We start from the raw sequence: 22,687 nt of genomic DNA, 5'->3' as shown, positions 1-22,687 counted from the left end.
CATCATTCATCATGGGCTGCTGGAAGTAATGTTCACAAAGACTTATGCCTTAGCTGCCTATAGCAGGGTGCAAAAGACATCACATTTCAAAAATGGTGGAAAGGCTGACATGGGGTTTAGTGGGTCCACGTTTCAGCTGCCCTTCCATATATCTATTCTTTAAACCCAGCTCCTTGGCATGGTCCTCCCTCAGGCTGGCAGAGGAAGGAGCTCCCACCACAACAAAAGCCTAGTTCAAAGTTTGCCTTGTGCATTGGCACTGAGAGGGTAGTTCAGAGCTGTTGATAAAGTTGTTATTGTTACTCACACAATTAATCATACAAAGGAACTTTTAATTGCCAGGGACTTGTACTTGAGAGCTTTATTTAGTAGTCGCAGGAGAAGAATCACAGCATATGGCTTATACGATTTCACAACAAGAACAAAATATTTCACATGCCTCGAAAATTACTACAGCTGACATTTGGAGAAGCTAAAAAAACAAACAAACAAAAAAAAGATTCTAGGGCTTTCTTCCAAAATGTAACATCACACACATCATACATGGCCAGCAAAACACTCAGACAGCACTCAGTCACTCCATCGTGCCTCGGGATGCATCTTTGAGTTCTCTCAGTAACATCTGTACAGCTATTTATCAACTGCCTCAGAATTTGAAACTTTGCATAAACTGCCAGGAAGGACAAGGAGTAGGTATGTTTATCTGTTTTTAATGTGTTACCTTTACTAAAATTATTTCGCACACATTTTATGCTGAAAAAAATCTGTGCTTTCAACTCTGATCAGTGCAGTCTAGTAAGAGTTTTCCTTTCTTTTTTACTGTGCAACTAACTCTGAAGATCAGGATTGTTTCTCTTTATGTGTAAAAATGTTCATTTTATAAAATTTCTTTATAGCTGAAGATGCTTAGCAGTTTTCAGAATTTTCTCTTTCAAAGTAATCTTTACTTTTAAGATTGTTCTCAAAGTTAAAGTTGTATTTATTTACTGTTTTCAGAACACATGATCCTGAGCAATATGTATAAATAGCAATAATGATGACTGATTCACTGTACAGGGAAATTAATCAGAAATCAGTTCAAAGCAGGAAAAATATGTCATTTTTTGTACAAAAGATGACTGAAATGTGTTAAGTGCATAAATCAAAAAAAACTTTCATGAGACTAATTGTCCATTAGTACTAAACATGTAAAAATACTTATGGAAGAAAATTGCCTTTCAATAAGAAGTGACATTTAGTAACAGAAAATGAATTGCATTTTCTATCAAGAAGACAGAAATGGAGCTCTATGTTTATAAAAGATTTGTGGCTTTTAGTAGTGCTTGGACACAGGCTGGTAGACTGAAGAAATTTTCCCAATGACCAACTGCAGAAACTTCATGTGCAATTGCTAGATGAACAAGAAGTCAGATTTGGTTGTAGTTAAAATCTAAGTTGCAAGATAAAGTAAATATTCTTGAAGGCTTTAGTTTAACCCATCATGAATGAATTCTTGACTCCCGTCTATAATCACATCTGAAGTGTACAAAGTGATTGGCACAAATTGATAGAAAGGAACCATCAGAAAATGGGCAAGCAAGGAAAATAACCACTTTCTTTTCCTCTATGTTCAGTAAAAGTAATATTTCTGTTTAAAAAAAGAAATGTTTAACTGTTATTCTCCTACATTTTTTTTTATATATAGTGTTACAGATTTTCCTCCATCAAACTTACCCCTTAGCCACCCTCCTGCTATAAAAATCTTAGATTCCTATTGTCTCACAAGTAGCCTTTGATGTTAATCAGCCATTTATTTGCTCTATATATCTTCTCTGCAGTTTTACATCCTCTCAAGCTGCCTTAGTTAGCATGAGACTCTCAGTGAATTAGATAACATTCAGACTGTTGTGAGGGAAGGTTTTCAAAGCCAGAGAGCTATGTTATCTTAAGTTGTAGACCATTTCCCTGGCAAGACTGCCAGCTTCAGTGAGTTTACAAACTCAGGTAGAACTTTGTTGCTCACTTAATTCTGCAATGATGAAAAACATTCTGTGCATTACCAAACTATGTGATGTGCAATATTAGTACTTCCTAGAGTCATCGCAGAAGTAAGTATTGCAAGCTAATCAGATACAGACATCACTAACGCTTTACATACATGTGAGAGATGAACAGTAGCCCTAAATTCTTCCTTCAGAAGCTCCATGCTTAGCTATGTCCTTGGTGCAAAAATACAGAAACCAAAAGAGCTGAGTTAAATTGCTGTAGTGGAAAGTTAACAGTCAGGATGACTGCAAAATGTTGATTTTTTTTAATCCATTCTTTTTTTATGATTTACATGCTTCACTTGGATATGAAATACTGAAATGTTAGATGTCACCACAGGCTCAGTAATATCTTGCCTACTGTAATGATTCTGAGACTGAATGTCTGTAAAAAATAACACTCTGACGGTGCTGAGACTCTAGAATAGGTTGCCCAGAGAAGTTGTGGATGTTTTCTCCCTGGAAGTGTTCAAGGCTGTGTTGGATGAGGCTTTGAGCAACCTGATCTAGTAGAAGGTGTCTCTGCCCATGGCAAGGGGGTTAGCAGTAGATGATCTTTAAGTTCTCTTCCAACCCAACCCATTCTGAAAAAAACAAAACACCACACAAACAAACAAAAATCCAGGCACTATGGTCGAGCATGACAACACCAGGAGAATGAAGTCATCGCAGGAGGTAGCTCTGGCAGGCTAGTGGATTTTCACAGGAGGACAACATTTTACCCTTACTCTCATTCCTACACAATCTCACATGGAGTTACCAGAGACAAATAAAGGTATTGCAACGCTGTAAAACTTTGGGCGCTGGTGTTGCCTCTCTCCAGCTGAACTCAAACTAAATATTTGAGCTGGAGAAGAGTGCTGTGGATGTGGAGCTGCAGGTGCCTTCTCTCCAGGCAAGATTTTGAGCATAATCTTTTGGAAGAGTTAATGTTTTATTATTACAGCTGCTGACATTTGAGAGCAATAAATTGTCTAATCTAAAAGTAATTTTGAACCCAAAGTTCGAGTTGGGAGGAATTTAAATGGAACAAAAGAACAGAAAGTCAAGCAAACGAGAGATGCACACAGAGAATGAGTAGCATTCCCAGTTCCAGGGAAACAGGCATCACACTGTTGAAGTTATATGTAGCATGGAAAATAAAGGTAAGAGAAAGGGCAGGAAAGGGTGCAAAGCTAGCTTTGTGTCGTCCACATGACTCCTACTACTCTCAGGGAGCTGGAATTTGGCTAGGTTTACGTCATCAGTCTGGAGGAGGCATACAGAACTGCTTACACCAAAGTGGCACTTTCCTTCCTCTGTGCCACTTTAAACAATGACAGCAAAGAGAGGAAATTTCATAGGATGTTAAGGAAATTCCATCCTTGCCAATCCTGGGAACATTTTTCACTATTGCACATAAGAAGCACAAATTGATTTAGCCTGTAATAGTGAACACTAATAAACAGTTTCCATCAGTTAAATACTTTTACAGCTTTTGGAATTGTATGTTTCTTTTTTGCAGCCCCTTTCTCTCATTTCGAAGACGTCTCCTGTTTACTTCAGAATTTAAAAAAAAAAAATGACTGAAACACCAGTACTGAATGTTCCCTCCTCAAACCAGAGTGAAAACAAGAACAATTTAACCATTTGCCCAGACTTGAATGACTGGTGGGAAACTGTGTACTACATAGTACCCAAGTATATCGACACCGTCTGTGCTATTGGAACGCTTGGAAATGTTTTTGTTCTCTTCACTTATTCACTGCACAAGGAGCCCCTGAAGACAGCTGAAATCTACCTTATGAACCTCGCTGTTGCTGATCTTATCTTCCTTGTGTGCCTCCCTTTCTGGGCAGAGAACATCAGGAATGAATTTAACTGGCCGTTTGGCAGTTTCCTTTGTCGCAGCACCAGTGCATCCATCAGCCTAAACATGTACACCAGCATCTACTTGCTGGTGGCAGTCAGCGTGGATCGCTATTTGACCTTTGTTCATACCTTCAACCACAGAGAGAGACGGAGTACATCTATGGCTAAAAGAATCTGCTTGCTTATCTGGTTCTTTGGCATCCTTCTCAGCGTCCCAGCCTTTATGTTTCGGACTGTGAAACACTTTCCTCTGTGGAATATTTCAGCGTGTGCTTTAGAATTCCCCACCCCATCGTGGGTATCCACTGAAAGGCTGGTCTTCAACATAGTGGGGTTTGCATTACCATGTACGGCAATCACCTTCCTTAGTTTCTCTACCATTCGCTCACTACAAAAAAAAGCAAGAGAAAGAAGAGCACTCAGAACAAAATGTTGCAGGGAGCACAAAGGCACAAAGGCTACCAGGGTGCTCTTCACGGTGGTACTGATGTTTCTTTTGTGTTGGACTCCTTACCATTTTTTTGTATTCCTTGGTATATTACATCAGACAGAAGTGATCAAAGGCTGCTTCTGGGGGGAACTGCTCAACTTCGGTGAGCAGTTTGGTTACACTCTGGCTACCACCAACAGTTGCATTAACCCTGTGATTTATGTCTTTGTTGGGAAATACTTCAGGCAAAAGGCTTTAGAAGTGTTTTCACAGTTTATTCCTGGTGGATTTCCTTTAAGCTGGGTACCATTCAGAGAAAAGTCTTCATATTTCAATATAGTCACAGTCAGGAGTAGTTTAACCTAATGGTCTTGGTTCCATCTTCATTTCAAATGGCGTTAAAAATGAATACAAGTTGCACTGATCTGGCATTCACAGACTAAGCTAATTATTTATTAAAGTAAATCACTTGACTGCTAATTTGTCCTCAAGTTTGCTTTTCTTTTTCTGTTATCCATCCAAATACATAATATGTGATAACACAATTTCATATCTAATGATCTAACCTGTTTTATCAGTTATCAATGACTTGAAGAAAAGACTCTGACAATATATCAGAAGCTGGTCTCTTTAGACAAAGCCATAAACTTGCTGAATGTTTTACCACCTTGTATCTGTGATGACAACTACTACACCACCAATAACACTATACATAAAATCCTAACATGTATTACAGAGCAAATATGAACTTATCTTCAGCCAATAGCTGCATTTCATGGAACCATAGAATCATTAATGTTGGAAGAGACCTCTAAGATCATCAAGTCCAGCCATCACCCAACACTACCATGACCATTAAACCATGTCCCCAGGTGCCACATCTACACCTTTTTTGAACACCTCCAGTAATGGTGACTCCACCACCTCCCTGGGCAGCCTGTTCAAGTGCCTCACTACTCTTCCAATAAAAAATTTCTTCCTAATATCCAATCTAAACCTCCCCTGGCACAACTTGAGCCCATTTTCTCTTGTCCTGCAGCTAGTAACCTTGGAGAAGAGACCAACACCCACTTCACTACAATCTCCTTTCAGGCAGTTGTAGAGAGTGATAAGGTCTCCCCTCAGCCTCCTCTTCTCCAGACTAAACAATACCAGTTCCCTCAGCTGCTCTTCATAAGACATGTTCCCCAGACCACCATGTTCATTGCTTTTCTCTGGACCCGCTCTGGCACCTCCTTGTCCTTCTTATACTCTGGTGCCCAAAACTGAACCCAGTACTCAAGCTGTGTCCTCACCAGAGCTGAGTACAGAGGCACAATCACCTCCCTGCTCCAGCTGGACACACCATTTCTGATCCAGGCCAGGATGCCATTGGCCTTCTTGGCCACCTGGGCACACTGCTGGCTCGTGTTCAGTCTGCTCTCCACCAACACCCCCACGTCCTTTTCCACCTGGCAGCTTTCCAGGCACTCCTCCCCAAGCCTGGAGCATTGCCTGGGGTTGTTGTGACCCAAGTGCAGGACCCAGCACTTGGCCTCATTGAACTTCATGCAACTGACCTCGGCCCATCGCTCCAGTCTGTCCAGATCCCTCTGCAGAGCCTCCTCACCCTTGAGCAGATCAACACTCCTGCTCAGTTTGGTGTCATCTGCAAACTTACTGAGGGTGCACACAATCCCCTCATCCAGATAATTGATAAAGACATTTGAGCAATTATAGAGTAGCTCCAGTTATTTTTAACAATATTTTAAATGGTTTGCAATTTCATGGTAGCATATGGAAAATCTGGATTAATTTTTTGTGCATTTCAGATGTATCCAGTGCATAAATATTGTACGAGACAATGTACCACAAAGAAAGTGTGCATAAGCTGCAAAAAAAAGGCAAAACAACCTGATATCCTCCTCAAAATCTGATTTTTTTTCCTGATCCAGTAAAATGCTACACAATTACCCAAGTACATGAAGATTATTTTGGGAGTTTTATATATGAAAATACCAGTGATAGCCATTAATACGAATTGATTTTGGAATATCTTGCATCTGAAGAAACTCCTTAGAGATATATTTATATTTTTATTAATTAAAATTAATAAACAGCATAACATCCATTTTTACATTGTAGTCTTGTTCTTTCTTACATTTATGTTGTATTTTCTCTCTTTCCATGCTCCTCTGGGGAAGAGCAATTATATAGTTCTGAGATTAAAAATCCTTACTGCTACTAGAATATACATTCTCATAGTAGTAGTAATAATGACATAACAATAATGGACCAGACAGGAGATAGGAAGAAGGAAACTTCTTTTCCATCACAGCTGCAATTGCAGAGTAGCCTGAAGACAAGTGAGATATCTGTTCCCATAACTATAAATGTATGTGTACGTACAGACCCAGAAGAAGACAGGAGATATAGTACAGACTGTTCAGTCAGAAAGGTATTGAGTGCAGAAAGGGGCATGCAAGGACATCACTTGTATAACAGTTTATTTAATTAGTTATTGTAAAGCCTGATCAGTCTTGTACTCACTGTAACAGTGGTGCATTTTCCACAGGTCTTTGTAGTGTTACCACTTTGAATATGGAATTAATCTCTTCTTTAGTTATAGAAACCTGCCTGTTCAACTTCATTGTCATAAGATTAGAGTTTATTTTTAATGACTCCCCCAAACCTTTTGATTCTGAACAGTGGAAGACTTTTGAAGAGTTAAAGGTCTGTCTTTCCACAATGATGGTTTAAGAATTAAGGGTGGATTAAGAGATCAGGCAGGAAGAATCACTCGCAGCTTTATTATTTTCACTCCTTCTGTGACCGGCTTTTTAAAAATAAATGTCAGGGTTAGACATTAACAGTAACAACAGCATGCAAAGTCCACTGAGTCATCTGAGATGAAAAACATAGTTCCATTCTACTGTAAACTGTGGCACACTGCATTTATTTAATACACCCCCAGCTGAATCCTTAATTAAAAAAAAAAATTCCAAGCAGAAATATTTTCAGAAAAAAAAAAAAAAAAAAAAAAAAGCAGCTGAATTAATGAAAGTGTGTATAAACTGAAGAGCCATTTTCCCACTATGCGTGGGGATCTTGAAAGGGAAAAATGTCCTTTCTGACTAACACTTGTGCATGTTATGCAATGTACACAAATAAAGGGAAAAGCACTTCCTGAGCACTGTCTCATATTTAAGGTATGCACTAATAGATTGAAAATCAGTCTGAATCTTGAAATAATGGGAAGCCTCCTGTTTACCTCAATGGGCACGGGGCAAGGCCTTTCATGAAAGTGCTCCTTCTATTTCACATGGGCACAACTGTCAGGAAAAAACTCTGTTGCCTGAATACTGCTTTAAACCACTTAACATGGTATTGGAAATCAATGGTTTTACTCTCCGATATGAATTTATGTAAACAAAAATATTTTTTTGTCCATGAAGAAAGAATTGATCAGGTTCTTCCATTTCTAATTGTGTGAGCTGCATTAATACAGTAAAATATGAAGAATAAATGCAATTTACTTCATAGCAAATGCAAAACTCTATAGCTCATCAGAAATAATCCACTGCACAGATAAAACGAAGAAAGAGAGACTCATAGCTGTTCAGAAGAAAAGGATCCATAGATTAAAATTTGACCATGACTTGGGAGTGCTTTGCTTTTTCTGCCTTGAAGGTGTAAATGAATTTAAAGGCAATGAACTTAAAATGTAGCAAGAGAGGCTCAGGATAAGCATTAATAAAAACCTTGTCCTGGTAAAGCCAGTGGCTTGGAGACAATTCAGCACTGGAAGCCCCCAAGATCACTTTAGACAACCATTCCTGGGGATGATATGAGTGTACTCAGCTCTGCGCCAGCACAGGGGTGGATTTTTAAAGATGTGCATCCCTCCACTAACTCTTTCTCTTGTGGTTAAGAAATAAAGTTTCCTTGTTTGCACTCTTGACCTATCAGCTTACAATCAATACTGAAGACAGCTCTGTTAGCCAGTCAACCAATACTGCCAGACTCCACTGCCAATGGGTTATTCTTTTGAATAAGCACCTTTTTACTTTCTCTCATGTTACTTCTCACACTCCTTATAAACATTGACAAGTGTTAATCATTGAAAAACTTCTGCATTGCAACATCAGTCTCTTATAGGCAAGGTCCCAGCACCCTAGGAGCTTGCAAGTATAATTTAACTTGTTCTGTTCATCCATCTACATTGAGTTAGTATATTTTATATTTTAATGATAATTTCTCTAGGGCAAGGGCTATCTTTTTGTTGTGTGTTCAGACCATGCTTAATGCCCAGATTAGTCTTAGTTTGGATTTTGGCCCTGCTAGCTCAAGTGCCTTGAAATGACATTTAGGATTCACTGAAACCCATCTCAAGGAATAATACAGCCTGGACTTGTATTTGCAGTATCAGAACATTTTGACTATTTCAGTTTTACAAACTCCAACTGTAAAGGCAGACAGTTCTCCTATCAGATTCTGCCTTTAACAACAACAAAACAAAACAAACAAAAAACCCACAAAACCAAAACCAACCAAACAAAAAAACACTAAAACCTTGTCCAAAACCAGCTGATACATTTCTACAACTGAAGCTAGAAGAAAAGGCATGCTCACTAAAAGACAGAAGCATTTTCAGATCTATAGCCACATAGGCTCCTAGCCTGCCAGGAGTCATCTTCCTGGAAAGAGAACTATGCCATCCCCATGAAAATCATACCAAATCAAGTATAAATCTTGACTCTTAGATGCAAGAAAGCAATCTCCACACAGGACAGACATGCCAGAGCTTTCAGCAGCTAGATCCCACTCTCACAGAGATTCTTAGGTGATGAGATTTCACAAGAGACCTGGTGACAGAGTAACAGGATCCGTTTCACTGCCTGTGGGTGGCTGTGGGCCAAGGTCAGAGGATGCTGAGGAAACTGCTCGTGGTTCTAAGTGAGGTGTTGGTGAACTCCCAGCAGCAGCCAAGGGTCAACTGGCAAAAGCTGTGCCAGACCACATGACCAGAATCAGACTGGGGAAAAGGGGTGGTGACTGGAGGTTGGGGGTGAACAGAGAAATATCTGAGTGGAGGCTGGGAGTCAAGAAATGGAGGAAAAGACTGAGAGAAGAGAAAAAAGCAACTACCAGTGTCTGCCAGCTATTTCCCAATCCAGGAGTGCGTGGAGGAGCAGGGAGATCACATTGGCCAAAAGAAAGCATTGAGGGAGGAGAGCAGACAAGGACTAGCTGTGCCAAGAGACACAGCAGGAACCAGTGTGCATGCAAAGGGGAAAGAGCTTTGACAAGGAACTGGGAAAGAGCTGTGACCTGCTAGGCAAGGAAGCCAGAACAAAGTGTAAAAAATAGGAAGAAGAGGCACGTGCCTGAGGATGGGACTTAGGATTTTTGTTCTCTTAAAAAAAAAAAAAAATCTGTCAAAATTAAAAATATTAAAAGACATTTGAGTTTACCAAATCAAGTATTCAAGTGTCAGGAAATGCTGGACCTAAGGCCATCCCTGGAATCTCACCATGGCTTCTTTCAGTGTATAGTAGTGTTAAATGACTAAGCTTTGAATTTCCAACGTTATAACTTAACCACTTCTGAGTTAGCTTTGTGTCACTCTGCTTTATGTAGGATAGAAACACTTAAGTATGTCATGCCCTAGTTTAATACTTCAGAGCACATTGTACGGCTGATTCCAGTGCATTCTGCAGGAAAAGACCTTAGGAAGCAATTACTCAAGAAAAAACTCTTTTGCCATCTTCATCTTGTGCATTGCAGGGTTGTTTCAGCAAAATTTTCACTGTCTGGTAGTGACAGTTTGTTTCAGGATCTAGGGCAGCTTCTCCATCACCATTTTAATCGACAGCTACAGCTGGAAGAGATGTTCTCCTCTGGGAAGTTATTCACACACAGAAAAGTTCACATTTGGTTTCATGCGTTGCTATTTATGTGTTTCAACTCATGCACAGCAAATGCCTAGCCACACATTAGAGATGAAACCAGCCACCACCATTTCCCATAGGAAGAGATGGAGTAAACCTCATACCCATCAAACAAGACTAATACAACAGATAAACTGCAAGGTCTAAATCCTGAAAAAAAAAAATTTCAAATTGTCCCAGTATCTTTTTTTGTCTGTGGACAAGTGTACATGTCAGGTAGCTATGGAGTGAAAAATGCTCATCGTTCAGCACTGGAAGGAGGATAAGTAAAAATATTTAATCTGCAGCCTCAAACACTCCTCATCTGAGTGACCGAACTGTTCTATGAATAACAGGTTAGAAGCCAAAACCATCACCTCCTGTATATCACAGTAAACAGAAATTAGTGCAGCTATACCTATTTGTACCAGCCAAAGGGCTAATCCTGAACAGACGTCATGACTTTGAGTGCCTGTCATTACATTACTTTAAAGTTACTATAATTAGTTTAAAATTAAAAGAATTACACAGTATAAAGCTAGCATAATAAGCAACGGTCTGTGTCTCTTTTTTTTTTTCTGCTATGCTTTTTAGCTAGAAAGCTTCTGACAAAAATCTTTTTCATGTGACAAAACTGTTGTTGCACACTGTAGAAGTTATCGGGGGTGGTGAAAATTAGCCCTTTTGCAGGACAGATCATGAAAAGACAGAACCATGTTAAATCTCTAATGATAAACTGAGGCACCCATTAAGCTCAGTTTTGAAAAAAGATCAGTAAATTGAATAAGAAAGCCAAGACTTGATACTAAATGTATGTCGTGGTTGCAGGGGCTGGGACCAGTTTATCCTTATGTGGGTAGAACCAAAACTGTATATTCTATACTCTCTATGTCAGTGCTCATGGGCTGTTAAGAAAATCATGGGTAGCAGCTGCCCAGGACAGACCTCACACCCCAGGCTATAACAGATAAGGAAAGAGGTTCAAGGTCAGGGGAGATGTTAACACCTTCCCACCCAGCAGGAGGAGTCCTCCCTGTTAATGGGCCCATCCATGCCTCGCCCCATGACTCATACAGAACTCCCCCCAGGAGCTATTTTCTGTTTAATGGACCATCAAGGACCCACTGCATGACTCATAGACTGATATCAACCCATTGTGAGATGCTCCGCCCAGGGGGAGGAGCCAAGTGCTCCCACCCGGATCTAAACTGGCGTTAAGTACAGCACAGGGGGCCTTACCCACTGGATTTCCAGAGGACAAGAGCTACCAGATCTTTTCTACGAGACCACTGTTTCATCTGGACTGCTACCACCACCCTAACTACAGAGTATCAGGTTGTATTCTGACTCTGTTTGTGGTTTTCCTTTGTATTATTGCTTTTATTTTTTTTTTCTTATTAAATTGTATTTCTGACTTGGAGTCTCTCACTGGTTTGTTTTCAAACCATTACAATGTAATAAATGGAAAAATATCTAAGACATTTTCAAAAACAAAACAAAACAAAACAAAACAAAACAAAACCCAATAAAATGTAAAGATCAGGCTGTCTATTCTGCAAAACATCAGTCAGTCTCTCAAGAGCCACAAGAAGCACTGTGTCTCTAAGCGAGGCCTCTTGCCAGCATTGCTTATCTGCTGTCTGTGTGCCAGCTTCCCGACGTGGATGCCAGTAATTCATAAGGCAAACCACACACAGCAAGAACATAAGAACTCTCTGACGTGCCAAGTGGTTGTCAGACAATGGCTGACAGTAAGTCTGATGGAAATTAACACCCTACAAATATCCTTATGTTTTAGGCATTACTGCAGATAAACAGTAATCTACTGGAATAACCAAAATTATTTGTGAGAAGATGAAATGTTCTTTAACATAGTTTTGTCTCCTTGTGTCTTGCCTCAGACATCTGGATGTGAAGGGCTGAAAAGCACCACTGGGTCAGCTAAATACAGAGTTCTACAACTGCAAGAAAACTGCTTGTGTAGTGTCATCAGATACATATCCAAGCAGACTTTTTTCTTCATGGGGTATGGGACAAAACGAATACACTGCTTCGTTGGGCAGCTACTTCAGAGCTGTTAAATGAGCACCCATCACTATCAGGCTATCATTGTTATTAGGGTTATCATTGCCCTATTAACAGAAGAAGGTATTAATGATGGCAGAAGAGTAACGTAACAAACTGAATTTCAGGTATATGGGAATATACATAGGCTGCCAGTTGTCAAGGGTACCAAAATCCCTACAGCCAGCCCTGGGGTATTCCTCATAAAGGAGAGAGAGAAGTAAATTCAAGCTAATGGGAAAATACCTACCAGAACCAAGTTCCAGAAAAGAAAGTCTTTTTTTTTTTTTTCATCAAAGGACTTCTAGATGTGCATACTACTGAAGCTGCACATCCTAAACTTCAAGGCAATTTTTTGCTGAATTGTCATTGCAGATTAAAAATAACATTGAGATGCTCAGTGATGCATCAAAGACACACGCTTTCTTGCCACACATGGACTTGCTCACATCAAGACTTAGTATCTTTTCTTGGGCCTACCCAATACAGGCACTTCAGTAGTCCAAGGGGAGTGGATGGTGGTCTAACTACCAGTTGTACAACCAGTATCTCAACTCGCTGAAACCACAGGGCACCAGCTCTGATCCCAGCTACACCTGCTCAGTCCTTCAGCTTTCTGCAGCAACTGTATCAGCACCAGTCCTCTGACCTTGCAGGCTTGCTCTCAGCAGTAAGATTGTGGTCAAAGGTATTCCAATGACTAAGGCAAAAGTGTTCTGTTCGAAAGACAGTTTCAGCTCTCACCTCTCTACAGCCTTTTTTTTTTTTAAATCTTGGGAGAAATTCTACACTTGCATTATTATTTCTAAAATACCCTTGCTGAACGGAACATCTGCTTGCTTCAGCTACGAGAGGCGTCTCAGGAACCAACACCTCTCAGCTGTCAATAATTCACCTTACCTGCTGAAGGTGTGCTGCATTCACACTGCTTAGAAATTCCATTTACTCTGAAGCTCAGTGGTGTCATAAGGCCTCCAAGGAGCCTGAAAGAAAAAGCACTGGGCAGAAAAGGGAGCCAAGTCCTCACTGTGGGGGCAGCCTTGTAGGTTGATAGCTGAGGACCTAATGGCAGCCTTGTAGAATCATAGAATCCTTTAGGTTGGAAGAGACCTTTAAGATCATCAAGTCCAACCATTAAGCCAACACTACTAAGTCCTCTGCTAAAACAGATCAGGATCTGTCAGGGTTGGAAGGGACCACCAGAGTCACCCAGTTCCAACCCCTCTGCCATGAGCAGGGACACCTCCCACTAGATCAGGCTGTCTAGAGCCTCATCCAGCCTGACCTTAAAGACCCCCAGGGATGGAGCCTCAACCACCCCCCTGGGCAACCCATTCCAGGGTCTCACCACTCTCATGGCGAAGAACTTCTTCCTCACATCCAGCCTGAATCGGCCCACTTCCAGCTTTGCCCCATTCCCCCTAGTCCTGTCGTTACCCGATAGCCTAAAAAGAAGTCCATCCCCAGCATGTTGGTTGCTATAAGTTCCGTGTGCAGCCTGGGTTTGCTCCTAAAGGTATTGACAGTCACACCAGAGGTGACCCCTAGACCAAACAGTATAGCCAAAAAGGTACTTTGTTTTGAGGCTGCTGTGATCAGCCCTATAGATAGCAGAGTCACTGCCACTAGAGTTTCAGGTCACCACCAATTGAATGAGATTTATAAACTTCACAAGTTTCAGTAGGCAGGGTTTCAGTAGAATAAAATTAGATATGTGATGTCAGACCTGCATTGTTCTTCCTGCCCTGGTCTGCTTCACTTCCAGGCATTCTACACAGCTCATCCTGTTTATTTGGATGAGCTGTGAAGGGTCTGCATGAGTTATTTTGGGATACTGCCCCAGACTTCTGGGATACTGATATTAACCACAATTCCTTTGATGTACTGAATTCTTTGTATGCTCTGTTTCTCAAATTCTACCTACTCAGACTATTATTAGTAGCCTTATCACGTGCCCTGATTTTAGCAAAACACTTCCTTTTCCAGTTCAATAGATCATTTTCTGGTGTGTTGGACAATACTATATCCAGTCATGCTGTGGGAGACACATCTGAATTCCCTGGTCACTGGTGGAGACAGCCTGCAGTAGTAGATAGTGGCAGAGAATGCTGTTCGCTCCACAGCCTCTCTTCTACCCCATCATCAGAGGCAGCATGGAGACCAGCCATGTTCACCACATGCTGGCCCAGAGAAGCACAGCCCTGCGACTTTTCAGGGTACAAGGTACTAGTCTAGTGCCAGAGAACCAGAAGACAGGAGACAACAGTACAAGACAAACGTGATGGACTGGTCACACCACCTTCCTTTTAGGAAACACCAGCAGTATCTTCCTAGACGTCCAAAATACCTTCTTTTTGTCACACAAGCCAATTGGGAAATACCTCTGTTTGCCCAAGGTTTCAGCTGTATGAAGTGATATTTTCTATACAACTTTCAGGAGCAAACAAGACAGCAAGATGCACTCAGTTCTCTGAACTGATAGGTACTCAGTCCCCTGAATGTTCTCCTATGGTATGAGGAGAAAGACTAAACAGCTCTGATACTATTACTCCAACTTAGAATAAGGTTAATAATACTTACTGAGCATTAGCGACAAACTCATTCCATAGCAATATCTTAAAGGAAAAATATAATTTTAAGTATGAATGTATGTTAGCAGAAGCTGTCAGGGGAAGAAAAAAAACCCAACAAAAACCCAAACCAGTTACTCTTAGAAAAATAACAATAGAAATATGAGAGTGACTCAATCACTCTATCTGAAGACAGTTTTGTACTCAAAAAATTCTGGTGTGGCAATTTTAAAATATAGATGCATGGTTTCACAATCATAATTTTGTAATGTCTTCTGCGCTAAGTTATTACTGAGTTACATGCTATATCTTAATAATGCTCACTGTAAAGAGTCAAATAATTGCTTTTCTTTTCCTAGACGTTCTCTTATTTGTACAATATAAGTATTAATGTAAAGGTTATTTCTGAGAGATACTTTTTAGTATTCAGCTTATCCAAGGTCACTTCTATACTTCCTGCAGTGATAGAAAAAGCCATGGCATGAGAAAAATATTCTCTGGCACAGCAAGGAAATAAGACAACTAGCTACATCGAAAAATAAAGCAGCAGTAAAGATACAGAACATAGTTGTGAAATCCTCTATCATACACTGCTACCACGCGTGATCCAAAAATTGTGTATCTTTTAAGTAAAGCACTTAGAAAGGTCATATTTGGTGATGGCAACAGAGGTGAAGGACAGCAGAATGGTTCAATGTTTAGGAAATGATGTCTGTGTCATGGAAGGGAAGGTTACGTGAGTCATAGCTTGGCTGTGAGACCAGGAGCTGGTGGTGGTGGGCAAATCACTCCCGTTGATATGGGCTACTCCATCTGACATTGGGTCAACAGTTGCATCTCCTTGGTGACAGAAACTAAAGAAGTAAACAGCAAGAGTCAGAAAACTAGAGGAGCTGTCCTCTCTTGTCAGTCTAGGCGCTGAGGGAGACAACAGGAAAAGACTGTGTGGCCATAATTATGCACAGTCACGTAATCAGAAATTATCCTCACATCACAAACCCGTGAAGGGGGTGATGAAGGTAAGGCAGATAATAGAGGTGGCTGTATTTTCTTGCTTTACGCCATCTGACTTTTCAGTGTTATTAGCATTATTTTGCTATAAATATTTTCTGTAAATTTATGTATACATATGGAACTAAGACTGCAATACCTTTAGTGTTTAATAATCCATTTCTTCTTCTAAAGGAAAATGAGAAGAAGCTACAGCGTTCTGCAAGACAAATATATTCTCATTCATGAGGTCTGAAAAACATTACATTAATGTTTGCAGCATTAACTCTTCCACACGTATGTTACAATAGATACACTAAACTTCCAGCAAATTTGTTTGCAGTAACTTCTAACATAACTGACTACAGTTACTGTCTGATATTGAGTTATAGCAGGATTGATAGGTTTGATTAGAGTTGGTGAACTGTTTCTAGGCAGGCATTTTATTTGAAAAATACAGCTAATTTTTTCCTCGCCAAAAATCTACAGAATGAATGTGCTTTATGTGTTTTAAATGCTCATTATTTGAAATTATGCAGCAGATGGTATATATTCCAGCATACTGAAAAATGGTTAACACTTTAATCTTTCTTCTGCAATTTTAGTGCTGATTTTCAGTGTGGACAGCTATCCAAGATAGGCTCCATCACCCAGGAAACCTCATGCACCCTTCTGACAGGATCACTCTCCCATGGGAGTCCCTTCTTTCAAATCGATTTGTGAACAAAGTTTTACTTCCAGAGATGCTGGGAGGTGGGAGGAGGAATATGGAAAAGAAAAGGTGGCTCTGTTGAGTTGCTGAAGATCATGCTTTGCTAAATTAGTGGTAGTTCATGAAGTTACTCTGCCTCTGTGGTTCAGCTGCACACTTCCGCTGGAACCTGACCAGGTTTCTTCCTGCTCATCCTCATTAAAGGAACTTCTCTGTCCCCACTGGGTCTACAGACATGGAAATAAATTCAGACTTTAAGTCTGTTTTTGCAGCAACACTTACAAACTGGAGGAAACCTTCCCAAGGGACTAGTAATAGTAGTGGCAAGCTGCACACAGAGTGCTGCATTGTATCCTGAAGCTCTCTCAGAGTAGTTCTACCAGCAGCTGCTATTCTGAGTTATTAAAATATTGACATAGGTTAGGGGCTTTTGGTGAAATACATTCATTCTCAGAGAAAGGCCGTGTCTCCCATTTGGCTTGCTGCTATGTGCAGCTTACACTGCTGCTTGCCAAGTGTGCCTCAGAAAGACTAATGATGTTTACAGTGCTTCATACATATTTGGATGCAATATTTTCATGATAATCACATCTAGAATTCAGACCACCCCATTAGATGGCCTTCTCTGAGCAGAAGAAGAAAGATGTACTAGCGAAAATAATTTGCAAAGCAATATAGAGCTTTGTGAATGGCCAATTTCTCTACAACCTTTTAAACTGCAGTTGCAATTTGCACAATTGCAATTTATAATATATGTAAGAGGATTTCTAAATATATTACAGCAGGTGTCTTGTGATAGAGGCCAGACCATTGCTGCAGAACTCTGTGCAAGGAGCATTGATTCATATAAATATTTGACCTATGTTAGCTGACAAACTGGAGACACACTGTGTGCACTGCCACTGTGTGCATGCCTCTACTGGGAGCTGCATCATGCCTTTCCCTCCTAAACATTAGCACTGCCCCATGTAGCATGTCTTCACTGAATTAAAGGGTGCAGCGATGCTGACATAGCCTTGTTGTCAAATTCCAGTTCTTTGCACACCTTCATATAAGTCATGAGACACACAGGCTGTCACTGTGGAGATTCTGCCAACTTAGACTAGATGCTGCTAGTGTAACGTACAACAGTGCCATAGGGCAAGCCAGGTCCCCACCAACCTATGCACCAATTAAACCATCACCAGAGCTGCCTGTCTCAGCAAGGAGAGCACCAACAGATTAGATGTGGAACACACCATTAGAGTTAATGCACCTGAAAGAAAAAGGAAGGGAAATTGTACCTAAGCAGCAAAATGGAGGGACCAGAAATGGGATTCAGTAATGGTCAGATGAAGCTGAAAGCCCCTGACCCATTCCAACCGTTGAAGTGCTTTGTTGTCCTTGACGACCTGTGTAAGGGAAAAACACTAAAACATGAGACCGCTCCAGCGTGACCTGCTTTGTTAGACGGCCCTTGTCAGAGAGGTCAGACGAGGCACCTGCTCACCCATCTCTCATTTGGTTTGAAGGAGGATTGAAGGGCAAGACAAAGAAGTTTTCCTGAAAGGTAAGAAAAGTACAGAGGCTATTGTTGTCAATGGGTTTAGCCTATCAGGGAAGTACAGCATTCATATTTTTCTTTAAGAGTTGATGAAAGCTTTCTCCTCCTTTTCTCAGCTATTGCAATTCTTTTCCAGTTACAATCTATTTTGGTGACCTTAATTGTTCTGTAGGACATGACCTAGTAGCCAGGAAGTAAACACCTGCATTGCATCTCTGTTCTCTGAAAAAGTCTGTATTGCCCCCTTTAACTCTGTCTCTACTTCCTGAGAAACTTCCGGCTTTGTTACTCGGGCTCAAAAAAACAGAGCAGAGCTCTATTAAAACACAGAACATAAAGCCTGTGGTTCAAAGTAAGGTGTGCTATCTCACAGGTACTTAGGGCTTACCAACCTGAGCCCATTCAAGGTATAACAGTGCTTTTATCTGTCAGGTACTGTCCAGCAAACACTTTAAGACTTGTGGATGTTGAGACATTGTCAATACACCTATTTCTTTCCATGGATGCAGTAGTCAATGGGATATTGTTACCTGCCAACAAGGTACTGCGCCACACTGCACTGAAAGTCAAACATCTGGTGCAGGATGACTTAGATGAATTCCAAATAACTGAGGATATTATTCCTTCCCAAGGCTAAACTGACAGTGTTGTCAGCTCCACAGAAAAGGAGGAATATGTATCATTCATCCAGCAGCAACATTTGGGCTGCTTCAGGGACATCAGTATATCACAAATGAATCACAGCAGAGAGCCTGTCTTTTATGTATGTGTACCTGAGGCCTCAAGAGAGAGGACAAAGTGAAATAGAAAGATTGAGTGCATGAGTCTACCTGAAAAAGGAGATGGGGGATTGAGAACTACTAAGGATATATGCTAGCTCACATGGTAGCAGGGAAGGATCAATGTCCTTCTTGCAGAAACACTTTCAGAAAAGCTGTTGCCAAGACAGAGAGGTAGGAAGGTCTGGCAAAAGCTCAAAAAGCTCTCAAGTATACTTACACAGAATTTTGTGGTAACCTGAACTGTTTTGCATGACTTTTGCTGAGTGAATATTTTGTATGAGTCAACTACTTCATATTGTTTAGTTTAAATATTTTCTCTCTGTTAGCAGATAGATAAAAGATGAAGAAAGCACACTGCCAAATGCAATGTCAGTAATATGAGATCTCAGCATCTTGCTTTATGAATATTCTGTAACCAAAGGCAGATTGCTTCCAAGCAGCGTGCACCTAGGGCTAAAGTTCACATTTATTTCAGAAGGGGCCTCCTGAGACCACCTAGTCCAACCCCCAGCTCAGAGTCAGCTACAGCAATTTGCCCAGGACCATGTTCATAGCTTTTTACTATCTCTAGAGGCAGAGACTCCTGGGCAACCTGTGCCAATGCTTTATCACCTTCACAATAAAATTATGTTTTCTTACATTCCGATGGAATTTCATGTGTTTTACTTTGTCTTCACTGCTTCTTAATCTGTCACTGGGTACCACTCAGAAGAGTCTGGCTCTCTCTTATTCATTACCTCCTGGTAAGTATTTATACATACATATAAGATCCCTCTTGAGCCTTTTCTTCTCCAGCCTGAGCAGTCCCAGCTCTCTCAGCCTTTCCTTATAGGAGGGATGCTCCAATCCCTTAATCATCTTAGCAAACCTGTGCTAGACTCAGTCCAGTTAAGTCCATATTTTCTTGGACCAAGGAGTCCAGAACTGGCTGCAGCATTCCACATGTAGCCTTACCAGTGCTGAGAAATAAGGATCACTTCCTTCTACCTAAGAACTTAAACTATCCTTATACCTACACCAACTCACAGAAAGAGAAGAAAAAAGTAAAAAATTCACTGTAAATTAATAGATACAGCCTTCTAACAGGGGAGCAGAGAGCCAACAGCCCTTGTAGATTTTAGTTATCAAACAAGAAACAAGAACTCCAAGGCTGAGAAAGGCACACTGCCAAACTAGAGTACACTTTTTTTATTAGGGAGCTCCTCTGGAACTTGAGTAACTTTGTTTAGGTCTTCACTCTGTCTTGGGTGAAAGAGAAGAGATGTAAAGTGTGCCACAGGTAACCTTTCCCTGGGCTCTTCTACCCTGCTTTCTGTGGCTTTTTCTGGTGAGGGATGCTGTGAGATCTGAACACATGCTACACCAGGTGGTTTATGTGGGGAGACCCCTGGCGCATGGCTCACAGCAGAATTTATGATCAATACATCGACCCAAAAGTTTGGCTCTGCCAAGGGTTGTGCGATTCTGCCAGTTCACTGACAGAGTTGCAGATGTCCATGGGATTTTTAGCAACAGAAATTTAAGAACCTATACAATTAGACAGCAAAGCAGTATCAGTGGCAGTGGTACATATGTATCAGTGTCATGAACCTAAGTGCCAAATTATCCCTGTTGTTAATCTCTTCTCTAGCCAATGCTGTTGCTTTAATCTTGTTTGCTTTTTTCCTCTTTGCCTGTTTTCAGTAAAAAACACATAGCCCATTTAAGAAGGCTGGACCAGAACCTCAGGTGATGCCAATTTAGCTCAAGTCACCTAACTGGAATGTTTTGCACCCTTGCAGGAGTTCCTGCACAGTTATGGCAAGACCACTGGCCGAATGTCATTCCATTTTGGCAGAAGCACAGGTTCCCCAAGAAGCAGTGCAGTATCACAAAACCAGTTCTTAGAAATCAGCGTTCTCCATTAACTGCCTTCTCCAAGGGATGGTCTCCTACAGACTCACATCTATACTGCAGGCATTGCAAGATGTGAGCATGGAGGACTACAAGGCTACTGAGGCAGTCTTCAACACCATGGACCCTTTACCTGCAGTGAAGTGAGTCAGGATTTACACTTTGGTGAGGGTGCAGAGAATGAATCATGTATTTTGAATATTATTGGAAGAATTCTTGCTGCCTTTTCCTTTTGTATAATTATAATAATAATATACATTACCTTTGTTGCTTAGTTACACTCAAGCCTTCCAGTGCAGTTTGCAAAAAGGTATTTATTACCTTGTCCATGTAGTCTCTACTCAAAAAGAAGCAGCCAAGGAAGCAGTGCTCGGCAACGCAGAGCTGGGTGCTGGCTGTTTAAAACGACTTGCAGAACTCACTGACCTATGCATTGCTCCTCAAGCCCTTAGCCACCATATCTCCTATGTAACAACAACCTCCTGGTAAAGCTGACTCTGTCCTGCTTAAAGCTGCCCCAGAATTATGCCAAAGTGTGTCTGATGAGTAAAGCCCACTTATGCTTTCAGAGTTGCCAGTGTTTACATGAACAGAGACATCGACCGTGGAATAGGAGCTCTAGAATTAAACAACATACGCTAGTGGAAATACAACATTAACAACTGACTTTCCTTTCAGTTTCCACTGTATGTTGCTGACAAGACCTCCAAAAAGAAGTGGATATGCAAATATATACAAATGATTCCTAAATAATAATGTGTGCAAAACTCGGAACTCCAAAATGGATGTGAAAAATGTGTTTACTTGGTGTGAAACTACTCTGAACAAGCATTTTCACCTGGTCTGGGAGATGAAGGATAGTGGTAGCTATTTGACTGACTTCCGTGTCAATGAAGACTGTTCAGGAGATGGACTGGACCAGTGTCCTGGCTAATTTTCACACCCACAAAGCAATGTATGGATTACAAGCCCGGGTCTGCATGCTGATCCAGTACTTTTGGATGACCACAAGCGGAGTACTGGATTCAGGTTTTAAGAGAGCTGGAAGCTTTTACAAGTGACTTAGAGGTCAAGGCACCATTTGGAATTGGGGATGAAAGCTATTGTGTAAATAAAGGCATCACCATATCTCTGCAGCTGATGAGAAATAAGAAAGGTCTTTGGGCTGGTGAAGACACATCTTTAACACACTTATAAAGTGTGATCTCATAAACAAAAGGACTGGTCTTCTGTGAGAAACGTCTGAGAGTGAAAAAATGAAGCTTAGGCTTCTGTATTGTGTGTTCAGCCTTGACTCAAGTGAGAGTAATCATGGAGAGCAACAAAAAGAAGCCTTACACACAAAAAGCAATGCAGTCTGGAAATAAAATGTCCATAGGGTACTAAATAAATAAATAACAAATCACAACAGGGGCTATAATTAAAAAAGAGATGAAAGGTACATCATTTTGCTATTAAGTCAAAGAGGGATGTGCATTCTATGCTCAGGAGTTATGAAACCAGCCAGGCCCAGATCCCCGGTGGTACAAATGGCATTTTTTTCACTAGTGTATTCTTCTAGTTTGCATTCATTAAAGACAGACAATGAACAGAATTGTCTCATTTATAACTCATGGCATGTGGACACCCAAGGCTCCTCTACTTTATATGCTTTGTCAGTGTAAATCAAAATCATCTCCTCTCAAGAGCATGTTCATAAGTTTAAAACTTTGAGCAGTCAAACCCTTTCCTGCTCTGTATGGATGAACAGCAGCCACTAAACCTGCACACACTTGGTGCTTGGGGTTGTTATGACTATTTTTTCTGATGTTTTAACACCTCTGACTCAGGCAAGCGCGATCCAATTCCCTGTTCAGTCACAAACCTTGCCCATGACGTTGGCCAGACAGCCATCCTCAGGAATGGCTGTCACCAGCCGC

The 22,687-nt window shown here is 40.8% G+C and overlaps 1 protein-coding gene across 1 annotated transcript; it reads left to right on the top strand.

Annotated features, from left to right (window-relative positions):
• Positions 1-3,585: 3,585 nt before the first annotated feature.
• On the top strand, positions 3,586-4,671 carry BDKRB1 (bradykinin receptor B1). The gene has a single exon (XM_008936929.1). The coding sequence runs from the start codon at positions 3,586-3,588 to the stop codon at positions 4,669-4,671; it is 1,086 nt and encodes a 361-aa protein (XP_008935177.1).
• The last annotated feature ends 18,016 nt before the right edge of the window (positions 4,672-22,687 follow it).

The sequence above is a fragment of the Merops nubicus genome, unplaced genomic scaffold (genome assembly GCF_000691845.1).
Source record: "Merops nubicus isolate BGI_N331 unplaced genomic scaffold, ASM69184v1 scaffold4803, whole genome shotgun sequence".
In the NCBI taxonomy this organism is placed as follows: domain Eukaryota; kingdom Metazoa; phylum Chordata; class Aves; order Coraciiformes; family Meropidae; genus Merops; species Merops nubicus.
Note: the sequence above shows the minus strand (reverse complement) of the source record. Positions and strands in the feature narration are given on the sequence as shown.